Source organism: Periophthalmus magnuspinnatus, chromosome 3 (assembly GCF_009829125.3).
Source record: "Periophthalmus magnuspinnatus isolate fPerMag1 chromosome 3, fPerMag1.2.pri, whole genome shotgun sequence".
NCBI lineage: Eukaryota > Metazoa > Chordata > Actinopteri > Gobiiformes > Gobiidae > Periophthalmus > Periophthalmus magnuspinnatus.
This window is the reverse complement of record NC_047128.1, coordinates 4874154-4891823: the sequence shown is the minus strand read 5'-3', so window position 1 is coordinate 4891823 and position 17670 is coordinate 4874154. Positions and strand designations below refer to the sequence as shown.

General features: G+C 44.9%; 1 protein-coding gene across 1 annotated transcript; it reads right to left on the bottom strand.

Annotated features, from left to right (window-relative positions):
• Positions 1-405: 405 nt before the first annotated feature.
• Positions 406-10856, bottom strand: LOC117389568 (probable E3 ubiquitin-protein ligase HERC6). The gene is made up of 6 exons (XM_033987262.2): positions 10748-10856; positions 9837-9977; positions 8165-8331; positions 7676-7736; positions 7102-7169; positions 406-592 (listed from the first exon to the last, which is right to left on the bottom strand). Exons 1-6 carry the CDS (start codon positions 10808-10810, stop codon positions 406-408), a joined length of 687 nt encoding a protein of 228 aa, XP_033843153.1. The 5' UTR covers positions 10811-10856.
• Between the last annotated feature and the right edge of the window lie 6814 nt (positions 10857-17670).

Sequence of the window (17670 nt, the reverse complement as noted above, 5' to 3'; positions counted from 1 at the left end):
TTCATGGATACCCTGTACTTCCATTCATTCAAAAGTGTAATTCTGATGAACCAACACTACACAACATGGTTTACTACACAGTGGATATGAATGAACACATAATGGCTGTCTAAAATGTCATAATACTAGAATAATAAATTAATAAATAAAAACATTTTTGTTACACATATGTTACACATACTCATATAGTTCTCAGTCAACAACCTCCTTTAGTTCAGTTCAGTTTTGCTTCATTTTCTCTTCAGTTAGTGTTTAGCTTTGACATTTTACCATACATGCTAATCACTGGAAGCACAAATATCATGATTTCTTATGATTGCAAAGATTAAATGTTTTTTTTTTTCAGCAATTGCTATGACAACAACAGTACTGCTAATATTATCACAGCTATAAGTGCATTTTCAGTCACACGAGGAGTCTTCGCTGTACCAGGCAGCTTGTGTTGGGCAGGAAGTCTTGAACGTAGGTGACCGCGGCTTTGGACAGATAGGTCATTGTCCCGTAGCTGCCACTGGGGGCGCTGTCGTAGAAGAAGTTCCAGATGCCCGTCGCGGGGTCCTTTCCCAAGAAGTAGTCACCAACAATGTTCCCTCTAACTTTTCACGAGTCTGAGCAAACACACAAACTCCCTGAGCGTCCCATGGACCACTGTGAGCGACATCAGATGTGCGCACTGTGGTCATGCTGCATCACATCCATCCAAGTTAAATGGTTTATTAAAATAATCAAATTGCCGCATTTACATTTCTGTTATAAGACTTTTAATTAAGTGCTTTAGCCCACTTATACAATGAAAATGACAAAAATCTTGCTCATGACCTGTGTAGTACGTTAATGCTATTGGAAGTATAAATATTTCATTTTAACTATGGCAAAACATGAGCTTCCAACCAAACCAAGCCAACTGTAAACTCCAATGTTGAAAACACACTTAACATTTTTATTATAAAGCTCTGACGTATAAGCCATTGTGTGAAGCTTTTGCTGTGCACTGAGACTGTCCTACTGTGTCTGGGAGACAGTCCGGTAACTCTTTTTCAGTATATGACACGATCATTTGATGTTTACAACTTATAAAGTAGTGACAGTATTCAATGACCAATACACACTGAGAGGAATCTGTATCTGCACACCCAGCTGCTCTATTACTGTACATTTACATATCATATCAAAACGCAATATATAATGTGTATTTGTATATAAAATATATTCAAACCAAGTGGTATGGGTCAAAATAAATATATATTTACAAACCACACACTGCAAACAGTGAACAAACACACACTTCAAAATGTAAACAAACACACACTGGAAACTAAAAACACACTGTACATGTGACAGTCATTCTGTGACAGAGGTTGGAAGATCGAGTCCCGCTCGGACCAACTTCTGTCATTGTGTCCTTAGGCAAGACACTTCGCCCAAGTGGTGTGTGCGTGATGATTGGTGGTGGTTGGGGGGCGTAGATTGGCATTAGCTAATACTAATGATTACACATAATACACATTTGACGAACAATTAAGTCAATAGCAGAATAAACCACGCTTACCGATCAGGGACAGCATCCAGTCCATCAAAACATAAGGTCCTCTACTCTTCAGTCCATCATGAGATCTTCACTTGGTTCCACGAACCGCTCCGGGTCCGAGATGCCTCTAGTTTAACTTGTACAAACATCCACAGTGTCCTCGGTCGCGTTTCTTCCTTTATTTTGTCCGTTTCGTCATGTTTAAAACGCAAAACTGCTGCAAAACAGTGCGTAAAATTACGCAATTACGCGTGTGTAATTTTACGCGCGGATCTTTGCCCGACGGCGGGCCGTCGGAACGATAATATCGTGTTGTCTTGGCTCGCTGCTACTGCCGCTAACAGGAAGCAGAAGCCCGACCTCTCGCAAACCGTCTTGTTATGCTGTAGTAAGAGTTCCTTTTCCTCTTTCAAGCTCTTAATGTGTCATGCACTCATGCTACTGGATGTTTCTTTTCACCGAATACTGGCAGTGGACCCAGTTCTATCAAATACTGGCAGTGGATCCAGTCTCTCACCAGTCGGCCCTCTCTGTATCTGGTTGACATTTGCCATTAGACACTAGTTGCTGGCTCTGTGTCTGTGGACACTGGCAGTGGATCCAGTTCAAGTCACACTGTGATAATAGTTCCCAGTCAATTAAGTATGTCTGTCTTTTGCACCCGAGCTATTCAATGTGTCTCACTGGCCGTGGACCCAGTCACTTGCAGCACGCAACCCGTAAAGAAGCGTCACAATTCGGCATTGCTCTTTCAACTGCTCCGCACGTCAAGAGCATGTACGTTCAAGTTTAAAAAAAAAAAACCCAAAAAATTACAAATCATTTCACTACCATCTGCTCCAACTGCGGGGAACCAAACACGCAACACCTAAAGAAGCGTCACAATTCGGCCTCTCACTTTCAACTGCTCCGCACCCAGGAGCACGCACATTCAAGTAAAAAAAACAAAAAACTTTAAAAAAGGACAATTTATTTCACTCCCAGCTGCTCCGATGCCTGGAGCTCAGACCGCTGGGAATGAAGCACGCACCCGTAAAGAAGCATCACAATTCGGCCTCTCACTTTCAACTGCTCCGCACGCAGGAGCACGTACGTTCAAGTTTTTAAAAAATCACAATTTTGGAGCGGGGGAAAATTGCAACTTTCATGTGAGCAGCGCGATTCAGCCCGGGACGCCTGAGGGTGTCATATTTTGTCAAAATGACTAAGTTCTGCAGGTGACCCTGGTACTACAGTGCGTGTGTGGAGGGGTGTGTGTGTGTGTATGTGTGTGTGGAGCCACCTCATTCAACACAGGAGGAGGAGCCACCTCATTCAACACAGCAGGAGGAGCAACCTCGGCCACTCTGGAGTAGGAGCCACCTCGGTCCAAACAGGAGGAGGAGCCACCTCATTCAACACAGGAGGAGGAGCCACCTCATTCAACACAGGAGGAGCCACCTCATTCAACACAGGAGGAGGAGCCACCTCATTCAACACAGGAGGAGCCACCTCATTCAACACAGCAGGAGGAGACACCTCATTCAACACAGGAGGAGCCACCTCCTTCAACACAGGAGGAGGACCCACCTCCTTCAACACAGGAGGAGCCACCTCATTCAACACAGGAGCAGCCACCTCATTCAACACAGGAGGAGGAGCCACCTCGGTCCATACAGGAGGAGGAGAAACCTCATTCAACACAGGAGGAGCCACCTCATTCAACACAGGAGGAGCCACCTCATTCAACACAGCAGGAGGAGCCACCTCGGTCCACACAGGAGGCGGAGCCACCTCATTCAACACAGCAGGAGGAGCCACCTCATTCAACACAGGAGGAGGAGCCACCTCATTCAACACAGGAGGAGGAGCTACCTCGGTCCACACAGGAGGCGGAGCCACCTCATTCAACACAGCAGGAGGAGCCACCTCATTCAACACAGGAGGAGGAGCCACCTCATTCAACACAGCAGGAGGAGCCACCTCATTCAACACAGGAGGAGGAGCCACCTCATTCAACACAGCAGGAGGAGCCACCTCGGTCCACACAGGAGGAGACAATTAATTTCACTCCCAGCTCCTCCAGACGTCTGGAGCTCAGACCCTGGGAATGAAACACGCCATCTGTAAAGAAGCGTCACAATTCGGAGCACGTACCTGCAAGTAAAAAAAAAAAAAAAAAAAAAAAATCACAATTCTTTTCACTCCCAGCTGCTCCAACCGCTGGGAACCAAACACGCAACCCGGAAAGAAGCGTCACAATTCGGCCTTTCACTTTCAACTGCTCCGCACGTCAGGAGCACGTACGTTCAAGTTTTTTTAAAACTTGAACGAAAAAATCCCAATTCGGGTTTTCACCCCAGCTGCTCCGATGCCTGAGCTAGGACTGGGGTATGAAGAAATCAACCTGTAATGGGGCATTGCAATTCGGGTTTTCACGAGCTCCAGATGCCTGGAGCTCAGACCGCGGGGAATGAAACGCCAAACCGTAAAGAAGCGTCACAATTCCTTTCACTTTCAACTGCTCCGCATGTCAGGAGCACGTACCTTCAAGGAAAAAAAAAAAAATCACAATTAATTTCACTCCCCGCTGCTCCAACCGCGGGGAACCAAACACGCAAACTGTAAAGAAGCGTCACAATATGTACCTGCAAGTAAAAAAAAAAAAAAAAATCACAATTAATTTCACTCCCAGCTGCTCCAACCGCGGGGAACCAAACACGCAACCTGTAAAGAAGCGTCACAATTCTGCCTTTCACTTTCAACTGCTCCGCACGCAGGAGCACGTACGTTCAAGTTTTAAAAAAACTTGAACGTACCTTCAAGTTTTTTTAAAACTTGAACGAAAAAATCCCAATTCGGGTTTTCACCCCAGCTGCTCCGATGCCTGAGCTAGGACTGGGGTATGAAGAAATCAACCTGTAATGGGGCATCGCAATTCGGGTTTTCACGAGCTCCAGATGCCTGGAGCTCAGACCGCGGGGAACCAAACACACAACCTGTTAAGAAGCGTCACAATTCGGCCTCTCACTTTCAACTGCTCCGCACTCAGGAGCACGCACATTCTAGTTAAAAAACAAAACAAAAACATCACAGTTCATTTCACTCCCATCTGCTCCAGCCTGGAGCTCAGACCGCGGGGAATGAAACGCCAACCCGTAAAGAAGCGTCACAATTCCTATCACTTTCAACTGCTCCGCATGTCAGGAGCACGTACCTTCAAGAAAAAAAAAAAAAATCACAATTCATTTCACTCCCAGCTGCTCCAACCGCGGGGAACCAAACGCCAACCTGTAAAGAAGCGTCACAATTCGGCCTTTCACTTTCAACTGCTCCGCAGCCAGGAGCACGCACTTTCAAGTTTTAAAAAAATCACAATTCATTTCCCTCCCAGCTGCTCCAACCGCGGGGAACCAAACACGCAACCCGTAAAGAAGCGTCACAATTCGGCCTTTCACTTTCAACTGCTCCGCACGCAGGAGCACGTACGTTCAAGTTTAAAAAAAAAAATCACAATTCGTGGTTTCACGCCCAGCTGCTACGATGCCTGGAGCTCGGACCGCGCGGAATGAAACGCCCAACCCGTAAAGTCCCCGTGCAAAGTGCACTCAAACCTGCTGTGTGCAGGAGCCTTCCCACCTGAATAGAACCAGACAGGGGCCCTGCAATGGCAGGTCACGTATGCCCGTCGATCGAGCTCTCTGTGCGGATTCCAGAGAACCGTGATTTGTACCATTTCATGTTTTGAAATTTGTCATTCCTGAAATCTGACAGGCACTCCCTTGGAGCGGGGGCAAATTGCAACTTTAATGTGGAGCAGCGTGAGCGATTTCATGTGAGCAGCGTGATTCAGCCCGGGACACCTGAGGTTGTCATATTTTGTCAAAATGACTAAGTCCTGCAGATGACCCTGGTACTACAGTGTGTGTGTGGATCAGTGGGTGTGTGTGTGTAGGGATGGGGTGTGGGGGTGTGTGTGTGTGTATAAGTATGTGTGTGGATCAGTGTGTGTGTGGTGGGGTGTGTGTGTGTGGATCTGTGTGTGTGTGTATCACTGCGTCTGCGTATCAGTGCATGTGTGTGTATCAGTGCGTGTGTGTTTTAATGCGTGTGTATAAGTCAGTGTGTGGATCAGTGTGTGTGTGGATCAGTGCGTGTGTGTGTATCAGAGCATGTGTGGATCAGTGTGTGTGTGGATCAGTGTGTGTGTGTGTATCACTGCGTCTGCGTAGGGGTGCGTGTGTGTGTGTATCAGTGTGTGTGTGGATCGGGGTGTGTGTGGATCAGTGTGTGTGTGGATCAGTGCGTTTGTGTATTAGTGCGTGTGTGTATCAGTGTGTGTGTGTATCAGTATGTGTGTGGATCAGTGTATGTATGGATCGGTGTGGGTGTGTGTGTGGGTGTGTGCAAAAAAAAACTAAACTAAAAGCAAAGAAGAAAAAAAATTGCAAAGTTGAATGAAATCAGGAGGTGACGGCTTCAAACCGGATAGTGTTAATAATCTTTCACCAAACACAGTTACCTCCGGCACTTTGGATAACGAGTTTGTTTGTTTTTGTTTTTTATTTTTTTTTATTTTATTTATTTATTTATTTATTTTCCCTCAGATCTCCTCTCTCCAGCTACCACTATAACCGGTAACTTGTCACCGGACAGCACGAACTCCCTGGAGTGGATAAAGATTATTCTAATCATTTACAATTGTATCACCAAACTGAAGTAAGATCAAATATAAACATAGTAAGAATGTCGGTATTTTATAAACTCTCTTTATGTATGTACAGTTTTTTTTTGTTTAAATTTATTTTACAAATCGTTAATACGCACGTTTACGGATCAGAAAAGGAAGTCATTCCCATACCGGGAATCTTAACCGCTAGACCATACGGGACGCTACTGTGACTCGCCAGACCGTACTGTTTTAGACGGAAGTCTATAGTATGAGCGCGTTTATGACGCGTCTTCCGTGGGGAGTCTGCAATCCAACCCGGGCCGTCTGGATGAAAACCAGCAGTTATAACCACTACACCGTACGCTACGGTTCTTTTGTAGCTGTGTATGTGTGCGTGCGTGTGCGTGTGTATGAGTGTGTGTCTGTATGTGAGTGTGTGAGTGTGTAGGTGTGTATATATATGCGTGTGCAAAGGTGTGTGTGTGTGTGTGCTGTGTGTGGGGGTGTGTGTGGGGGTGTGTGTGTGTGTGTGCCAATCTCATGCTGACTGAGTTTCCCCCCCATCTCTCTCTCTCTCTCTCTCTCTCTCTCTCCCATTGTGTGTGTTGTGTATGCGTGCGTGTGTGAATCTCATTCTGATAGAGGCTGGGGTCCCCGTCACCCCCCACCTCACCACCCTGTCACCCCCCCCACCCCCCCCACCCCACCCCAGTACAGATACCTGCCCTCAAATGTAGTAAAGTACAGATACCTAAAATTTGTCTTTTACTACTTTTACTTTGGTAAATTCCACCACTGCCTTTAAGTAAAATACTTTCATTTAATATGGTTAAAGTCTCAGGAAGAAAATTATAATTTTATTATTTATTCTGTGTAAGCCACTTCAGTATGTGTTTTGCTGTGTGTATGTAAGCCTTCATACTTGTGAGCGGTCACTGGGCGGTCAGGGCTGTGTGGATCCAGAGGCACCTTCTTCTGGTCCCAGTGGATCTATAACAAAACAGAAACAACATGATGAACTCTGCATTATACACAATGCTGTAGAAGTTACTTTGAAAGGATCATTAGGTAGACATTACTAGCTAAAAATGTATGAAATTGTCATAAAGCGAACAATAGGAATGAGTAACCTCCAGAAAAGGTGCTATGAGCTGCTTCTTTCTGCCTTTGAAGAAGTGACCTGACAACAGACAGTGTCATGTCTGTGGGTTTGTCACTTTTAGCACATTGAACCTGCTCCTTGTTTAGCTTAAGGTAATTTTCACACATTAGTGGCTATGGAGAGACCCCAGTGCACACTACATTTGGTTCTTGACCTTGTTCACAAACCTACGACAACGTCCTTCAAGCAGACAGAGCCCTGTAGATATATGTGCACATGTTCACTTCCCCTGTGTCACTGATGTCAAGTTGATCCAAATTGCCTCGTCAGACGAACGTTCATTCATACAAATATATTTGATCTGAGCGCTTTTTGTCCAAATCCAAACACTTACTTGCACTCCGGACTGCGTAGGTCGGTCCAAGGACGGCCACGTTACACTCTCCTCCCAAACACTGTTGTTGGTACAAGTAACTAATTATTTTGTTAGTAACTGTAATTTCATGACAAGTACTATCACAGTAATGCATTACATTAGTATGTTCCTTAAAATTGTAATATATTTCAGTATTGTACATCTGAGATGTTTTAGGCAAATGACAAGCTACAGTGGATAAACTGACCAAACACACCGCATTTCCTCATTCCTATACATTATGCCACTGGCACCCATTCAAAATCCTCTCCAGTTGATGGTGGAGTGCCACTGTGTGCCACTGTCACTTCAACTTTTTTTTATGACACAATCATGAGCAAAAAAACCCTACCGTGAAGTCCATGTCCAGAGTTTGTATCATGTCATCACTGTACTCCTTTAGCAGTCATTATCTTCTTTTGTGTCATTGATAAAAAATGTAACAGACATAGTCAGAGATGTGCGTACTGTCCGGTGCAGGGGCTAAGTTGGCACCGGTCATCCAGAGAGGGAGACACTCCCAGCAGCTTCTTAAAAAGAGCGAGAGGAAAGGGCAGGAACACGGCGTGGAGGTGGTACAGAGCCAGCCCGCACAGCTCTCCGAACAGGAAGTAGTGCTCCAGAGGGGGCATGGCCTGCTCAATGCAAAAGCAGAGCAGGGTTACTATCCCCATTAAACCATACCTGGACTTTTGTTTTATTCACTACAGGTAACCTCTGCTGCTACCGGTCTGTTTCAACAACCTCCTCCTACTTCTCCTAGCCCCTCCAACCCTAGGAACCACAGACCAATCATAGAACACTCCTGCTACAGAGCTGAGCACCTGTGGGCATGGAAACCACATGGACATTAAGTGATAGTAATTATCAGTAGATTCAAATGTCTTTTGACAACCCTATTTGCCCTCATATTTGTTTTACCATTTAGCCTTATTGGACAGGACAGTTGCAGCGTCAAATGTCCATGCCTGGCAAATGTCAGTCTCTCCTACTTGTGTTTGAATGCGTCTGGAACCTTACCATAAAGGTCAAACATCATGGTCAAACAACCATCCTTCCCAAACAACCATATTTGGGACGGTCCAATCACAGCAGCTGTGATTGGAACGTCCCAAAAGCTGTTTCTCCATCTCCGGCGTTATTTTTTTTTCTATCTGATCTTGTCAGATCGCTGAAATTAAGCAAGCCTGGGCCTGGTTAGTACTGGGAGACTGCTGGAAATATCAGGTGCCACAGTGGGGTGTGGGTGTTTTGAAATGTTTCATAACTCTTGGACGTTCATACTGTTCACACTGTTTCCCAGAAATGGACTTGGGACAAGGATGTTGGGAAATGTTTTGATAAATGAATGTCAAGGTGACCTTTTCGAGAGGAACCAGATGCCAGAGTGAGCTCAGATCCCATCTCACTCCCTTCTATGGTCAGAGTTAGGTCCGGTGTTAGAGTTGTACCAAATTACATCAGGTGGGTGGACGGTCCAAGGAAGGGGTGGAACCTCCAGTGGAGTAGATCTAACAAAAGGGACAGTCACACCCAAATCGGGGGCTTTCGGGGTTTTTGGGGCTTTGGGGATTCGGGGCTTTACTGGGGTTTCGGGGTATCTTGGCATCTTTAGATTCAGAGCCACTTGTTTCTCACTGAACTGGTCTGGGTTCTCTCAATTGGGTCTAATGAATGAGACACCTAATCTGTATACTCAAGTAATTTCTGTTCATACTCAAAACTTCAATAAATCTGTGGAACCTTATTTCTGGACTCGGCTTCTTTCGGGAGGAAGCACCCACAGGGGCGCCAGTGGTAGAAAACTGCTATGTCCTGAGGCAAGACACTTCACCTACATTGCCTAGTATGAAAGTGGTGTGTGGTGATGGCCAGAGGTGGTGCACATTAACAGCTTCTGACAGTCTACCCTAGGGCAGCTGTGCTACATAAATTCTATGCATTATTATTAGTATTTTTACTATTGTTATATGTTCCATCATTTCTTTCATAAATAGAATTTCTCTCTTAGTCATTCAACATATTTCTGACTAAACCCGACGGAGGGGTAATTGAAATGGTCACATAATGATACTGTATGACATGCTTAATTTAGAAAGACAAAAAAAGATTCAGATACGTTCCACATCTTGAGACTCACTGTAGAGGAGAACCAGGCTAGAGTGGCAGAGTCGTTAAAAATGAACATCCCAGACTCTGCAGACACCACCTCATGGAAGACCAGGTGGAAGAAGTCCTTCTGGTTTACGTTGTCTTCTATGTCCACTTCATTGAAATAAACCTAAACAAAAACTTAGTCACTCTATGCAGGATTCACCCTGTAGGAAGTACAGGTTTTAGACAACAATATCATGATCACAATAATAAGTTATAGTATTGCAAAAATACATTATAGCGTGTTGATAGGTTGAATTCAGTTCTAATTTGGTGATGTTCTAATTTCAGATGGAGCCTTTATAAATCTATGGGAGATTCAGTTTTTAGAAAAAATATACAAACTTATAATCCACAAATAATGAACCTTGTCATTATTTGTTTAGGATTGGTTCCACAAACCTGTCAATGTCATCAAAAGCATACCTGGGGTTGTGCTTTGTTTCACTCACACACGTTTACCACACAAACTCTGCATATTTAGGCTGAATTCACTGGAGGAAGGGCTCCATTGTGTTTTTAAACTCCATACACTTTCACTAGAATCATGTGGATGATTTCAGCCCTGGAAATCTACTGAACTAAAGGTAAAAGGAGCTGTTAACTTGACAACTACCACCGCATGACATCAGAAGGTGCAACAGAGCATTTTGAGCTTTGGAGATATAGACAGACTAATAATGCAGGATTACTCAAACATGTGTGAATGAAACAAAACACAACTCTGGATATGTTTTTGACAAAGTAAGAGTATTATAACATGACTTAAAGCTCACAATTGTGTGTAATACAGAACCTTTAAGACAAAATAATACATTTTAGATTTGCAGATTTACCGCAGGATATAAAACTGTAAATAAATGCAATGACCTGCTACTATCTACACCATGTTTTTACCAGCAGAGGCTTCCTGAAGTCCATGTGCTCTGCAAGGGACAGCTGTGTGAAGGTGTCCTCCATGGCACGCTCTCGTCTCAGCCTCAGTGTAAAGTGGTGAGGATACAAACCATGAAGCAAACCACGAAGCAAACCACGAAGCAAACCAGGAAACAAACCACTAAATAAACCAGGAAACAGCATCTCCAGATTCTCCTCAGCACAAGTCATCTCCATAGAGCTTTTTACCTGCACATATAACATTAAAAAGGTGGTAGTTTTTTGTAAAATAATGGGAAAGTTCTTAAACTGAGCAAGACAGTGTTTAAAGAGTGCGAGAGAGAGAGTTTTTAAAAGGTGCAAACGAGTGGGAGAGAGAGTTGCAGATTGGGTGATTATTTATGTTTTGATTTGTGTGATTTTAATGTCTTTCTTATTCTGTAAAGCACTTTGAATTACCTTGTGTAGGAATTGTGCTATACAAATAAACTTGCCTTGCCTATTACACTTCTATGGAGTATTAAGTGCTAATACATTTAGATCATCGTGTTTTATTGTTTTCAAAATGCTATATACGCCAAAAATGACGTATTAACATGTTTCACTTTGTTTTTGTTTTTTTTTACACTCTGACTTCCCCTCCCTTTGCTCTCCATGCTAGTCAGTCCCCTTTCCCCATCCTGCTAATCAAACTGGAAATTACTGGACAGAATCTTACAGCTTCTTGCAGTACTGGACAGAATCTTACAGCTAACCATAATGCAGCACCTATGCTATTAGACGGAGGAAAACAAGCTACTGGACCAGTTATAGGTTCGAAGGAGTGATGAGTGGTAAGTAAAAAGAGCCACAATCAAGTTAACGTTAAATGGAAAAGCAAGCAAGTTTTAATAACAAAAAAGTTAACAATATTCTTTTTTAAAACCAAATAATAAAAACTATGAATTACTTTTGCAAATTATATTAATATTTTTGTAATCACGTTGTTTTTAGCTATTTTAATTGCAATTTTGATAAGGAGGGTTCAAATAGAGCCCAGGAGAAGGCCAGAAAATTGCAAATTTACCTAATTTGAAAAAAAATGACTAGGAACAGAAGATAATACTATTAAAACATCATATTAAGTGTTTGGTTTCACTTTAAATAAGCTGTCTTTACCAAGAAAATAGGATATAGCACAAAATTACCTCGCCCAGCCCTGACTATGTTAATTGAACATCTCATTACCATGAGGTACTTGTTATTCAGGTTTAATGCATGATGCCTCGTTTGAAGGTCCATTAAAAAGGGGAAGCTGCAGAGAATAGGCATCTCACCATATCTGCAAAAGAAAAGAGAAAAGTTTTATTAAAGAAGAGCTATTATTATTGTTCCAAATTGCTAAAAAAAAAAATCCCCATTTTCCCTTACCCCTCATACATGGCCACAGTTCTGTACTTAGTTCGTTCTCCTTTTTTTTTGGCACAAAAAATTTACAGTCACAGTGTGGTACTTTGTTGTTGTTAATTTGATCTGATATATTATAAAGAGGCAGGCCGAATTCAGCTCGAGTGGACTTGTCTGTTTTATAAGTCCTCCTGGATATTGAATTTAATATAAAAGTCCACAGGTGTTATAGAGCAGACAAAAATACAATGTCTTATTTAAAATATACTTGTGGCCTAACCTCCTTGTCAAAGCCTGATCTCGTCTGATCTCAAAAGCTAAGAAAGACAGGGCCTGGTTAGCACTTGGATTGGAGATGGCTGAGAATTCCAGGTGCCAGAGTGGGGTGTCAGTGGCATAGATTGGCAGCCTCGCTTCCATCAATCTTCCCCAGGGCAGCTGTGGCTACAATAGTAACTTACCACCACTGAGTGCTGAGTTAATAATACATGAAATTGTAAAGCAACTTTGAGCGTTTAGAAAAGTGCTATAGAACACTAACACATTATCATTTTTACTTATAGATGATATTACTTACCCTGAATGTTGGCTCTTGTTTCCACACCACCATGTCCACCACAAAATCAAAAGGTACTTGTAGGCAAAAAGCACTGTCTGGGAGCCTGTCTTTGCCTAGAGCCTTGTTCCTCTGTAAAATGAAAATATTGAATAAAAACACCAGTATTCACTTACAAATGATACACACACACACTGATCCACACACGCACTGATATACACAGGCACTGATACACACACTCACTGATACACACACACACACACTGATACACACACGCATTAAAACACACACGCATTAAAACACACACGCACTAAAACACACACGCACTGATACACACACACGCACTGATACGCAGACGCAGTGATACACACACACACTGATCCACACACACACTGATCCACACACGCTCTGATACACACACACGCACTGATACACACACACTGATCCACACACGCACTGATACACACGCACTGATCCACACACACACTGATCCACACACACACTGATCCACACACGCACTGATACACACACGCATTAAAACACACACGCACTGATACACACACATGCACTGATACGCAGACACAGTGATACACACACACACTGATCCGCACACACCCCACCACACACACACTGATCCACACACATACTTATACACGCACACACACTGATACACACACACACTGATCCACACACACACACACACTGAACCACACACACACTGATCCACACACATACTGATACACCCACACACAGATACACACACGCCCTGATACACACACACTGATCCATACACGCACTGACACGCACACACTGATACACACACACCCCTTGATACACACACACACACACACTGATATAAACACACACACTGATCTACACACGCACTGATCCACACACTCACTGATACACACATACACTGATACACACACGCATTAAAACACACACGCACTGATACACACACATGCACTGATACGCAGACGCAGTGATACACACACACACTGATCCACACACACACCCCACCACACATACACTGATCCACACACATACTTATACACACACGCACACTGATACACACACACACTGATCCACACACACACACACACTGAACCACACACACACTGATCCACACACATACTAATACACCCACACACAGATACACACACATGCCCTGATACACGCACACTGATCCATACACGCACTGACACGCACACACTGATACACACACACCCCTTGATACACACACACACACACTGATATAAACACACACACTGATCTACACGCGCACTGATCCACACACTCACTGATACACACATACACTGATACACACACGCAGTGATACACACACGCATTGATACACACACACAGATACACATACACGCACACACACACACCCCCCCCCCCCACACACACACACACACAAAGAAACAAACAAACAAAAACAGAATGTCTCACTACTAAGCATCCCGTGGCATCGCTAGGTTGACGATGAAATAAGAAAAAAACCAAAACAACAACATCAAGAACAAATAAAAAGAACTACATAAAATTAAGAAATCCCTCCAACTCGAGCGGTCATGTCCCGCAGGAGACACGGGCTCGAATTTACACCTGGGTACGCGACAGGCTCCTCGCCCGGGCTTCCGGGACACGCCAGCCAGACACGGGTCTGGATCGAAGGCCTCGGGTCCCGCGAATCTCCTCCTCCTCGTCTTCGTCGTCTTCGTCGTCTTCGTCCTCATTCTCCTGAAGATGACCATCGTGGCTTAGACCACAATTATCACAAGCAGCGCCGTGATGAAGATGACGGTGATGAAGATGACGATGATGACGATGAAGATGATGATGAAGATGATGATGAAGATGATGGCGGTGATGATCGCCGTCTTCGTCGTCATTCTCCTGAAGATGACCACAATTATCACAAGCAGTGGCGTGATGAAGATGAAGGAGGAGAAGATGAAGATGACCACAATTATCACAAGCAGTGGCGTGATGAAGATGAAGGAGGAGAAGATGAAGATGATGAAGGAGAAGATGAAGATGATGATGGAGAAGATGAAGATGATGAAGGAGAAGATGAAGATGATGATGGAGAAGATGAAGATGATGAAGGAGAAGATGATGAAGGAGAAGATGATGAAGGAGAAGATGAAGATGATGAAGGAGAAGATGAAGGTGATGAAGAAGAAGAAGAAGAAGAAGAAGAGGAGGAGAAGATGAAGATGACCACAATTATCACAAGCAGTGGCGTGATGAAGATGAAGGAGGAGAAGATGAAGATGATGAAGGAGAAGATGAAGATGATGATGGAGAAGATGAAGATGATGAAGGAGAAGATGATGAAGGAGAAGATGAAGATGATGAAGGAGAAGATGAAGATGATGAAGGAGAAGATGAAGGTGATGAAGAAGAAGAAGAAGAAGAAGAGGAGAAGATGAAGATGACCACAATTATCACAAGCAGTGGCGTGATGAAGATGAAGGAGGAGAAGAAGAAGAAGAAGAAGAAGAAGAAGAAGAAGGAGAAGAAGAAGGAGAAGAAGGAGAAGAAGAAGAAGAAATGTTTTCAAAACACGGGGACATCACGTGGAGCACGTCCCTGGAGCCGCGAGGCCTCCAGGGACGTGTTATCCACTTTCCTGGCGTACTTCCCCCCGAGCTAGAGGACATAGTGATCGAGATGACCAACCTGGAAGGGGTCAGGAGGACGACGCGGAGGCGTCGGGGGCGTTTAAAGGTAATCAATAAATCAATCAATAAATCAATCAATAAATCAATCAATCAATTCAAAAAAAAGGAGGGGGTGTGACAGCGTGAGGAAGAGGAAGAGGAAAGGCACCTGTCTCTCTTCTCTCTATCTGAGACAGAAAGAGGAGACACACACAGAGAGAGGACACACACACACAGAGAGAGAGAGAGAGAGAGAGAGAGAGAGAGAGAGAGAGAGAGAGAGAGAGAGAGAGAGAGAGAGAGAAAGAAAGATTGTGCCAAAGGACCAGTTAGCAGCTTTCCACCCCTAATAATAATAATAATAATAATAATAATAATAATAATAGTCATGTATTATTTTTTTTTTTTTTTATAAATAAATTCCAGGCCGTTGCCCCTTCCGCCAGTACATGCCCTCCAAACCCGCAAAATACGACATCAAGCTGTGGGCCGTGTGCGACGCGCGGTCCAGTTACGCGTGGAAAATGCAGGTGTACACCGGTAAACCTCGGCAAGGAGCGCCCGCGGAGAAGAACCTGGCCACGCGAGTCGCGCTGGACCTCACCGAGGGACTGGGACCAGGCCGCACCGTGACGTGCGACAACTTTTTCACCTCGTTCGAGCTCGCCCGGAGGCTGTTCTTCGAGAGGGGACTCACCCTATTAGGTACGCTGCGCGCCAACAGGACGGAGGTCCCGCGCGAACTGACCTACCCGCCTACCCGGGGGAACGGCAGACGGGTCGGATCCTTCGCGTTCGCCACCGGGGAGGGGGGAGGCCCCTCGGTCGCCCTAATCTCCTATCTGGCCAAAAAGACCAGGAACGTGCTGATCCTCACCACAGCGCCGCAGCACCTGCGCGGAGAGCCGGGAGAAGCGAGAGAGGGAGCGGGAGGAGGAGGAAGAGGAGGAAGAGGAGGAGGAGCAGGAGGAGGAAGAGGAGGAAGAGGTGGACGAAGCCGAGAAAGAGACCGTAGTATTAGTGACGAACAAGAACAACAACAACAACAACAACAACAACAACAACAACAACAACACAAACCTGCCGCTGTGCTCCATTACAATCGTACCAAGGGAGGAGTGGACAACCTGGATAAAGTCACAGGTACGTACAGCTGCAGGAGAAAAACCTGCCGCTGGCCCATGGTCATCTTTCACAACATGATCGACGTGTCCGCGTACAACGCGTTCGTTCTCTGGAGAGAGCTGAACCCGACGTGGATGCCCGGCAAACGCAACAGACGCAGGCTGTTCTTGGAGCAGCTGGGCAGGGCGCTCGTGGGCCCTAGCGTAATCAGGAGGAGTGCGGGCAGAGGGGAGAGGGGACGCGGCGGCGGAGGAGGAGGAGGAGGAACCCGGGACCACGGCGACGGAGGCGGGGGCCGCTGCGACGGAGATGAGCAGGACGGAGAGGAGGAGGAGGAGGACGGAGAGGACGAACCCGGGACGTACCCGCGTCCGAAATCGCGACACGCGCCTGTACAGGCGAAGAGGAAGAGGTGTCGAACGTGCCCCAGAAGCAAAGACATTAAAACTACAAATGTGTGCCGGGGGTGCGGTGTGCACGTGTGCGCAAAGTGCGCTCTATCCTTCTGCCCCCCTTGTGCTCCGGTCTGATTTTATATTATTTTATTTTATCTATTTTATTTTATTCATTTATTTGGATTTTGTTTTTTATTTTTATTTTTGTTTTACATTTTTTTTTGTAGGTTTATGGTTCTCATCATTCATCCCTTTGTTTTATTTGTTTTGTTTTGTATCCACGCCCTCTAGTGGTATTAAAGTGGTTTAGCAAAAGATCAGATTTAACCTGGCTCAAATACCAAATAGCTGTGTTCTCTGGTTTATAGACTATGAATGTATCCATAAATAAATGAACTAAACAAAAACAAAAAAAACTACTTTTTTTTTTTCATTACCTCTGTCTCTGTTATTACATTTTTAACAAGGTGTACACGGGGCGGGTGCGGAGAGATCCGGGTAGCAGTCGAAGGCGGGGACCTCGACGACCGGATCTCCGGACATGGAGACTAGCTCTGGGGACATGGAATGTCACCTCGCTGGGGGGGAAGGAGCCTGAGCTTGTGCGGGAGGTTGAGCGTTACCGGCTAGATATAGTCGGCCTCACCTCCACGCACAGCTTGGGCTCTGGAACCCATCTTCTTGAGAGGGGTTGGACTCTCCATTTCTCTGGCGTTGCCCGCGGGGAGCGGCGGCGAGCTGGTGTGGGCTTGCTCATTGCCCCACAGCTCAGCCACTGCGTGTTGGGGTTCACTCCGGTGAACGAGAGGGTCG

What these genes read in the sequence shown, in the direction of transcription:
- LOC117389568 (XM_033987262.2), bottom strand. Translation starts at nt 10,810, where the DNA reads ATGGAGGACACCTTCACACAGCTGTCCCTTGCAGAGCACATGGACTTC. An exon ending in CTTAGCCCCTGCACCGGACA is followed by an intron (nt 7,737 to 8,164) that starts GTACGCACATCT and finishes TACCAACAACAG; the next exon opens with TGTTTGGGAGGAGAGTGTAA. An exon ending in CTACGCAGTCCGGAGTGCAA is followed by an intron (nt 7,170 to 7,675) that starts GTAAGTGTTTGG and finishes GTTTTGTTATAG; the next exon opens with ATCCACTGGGACCAGAAGAA.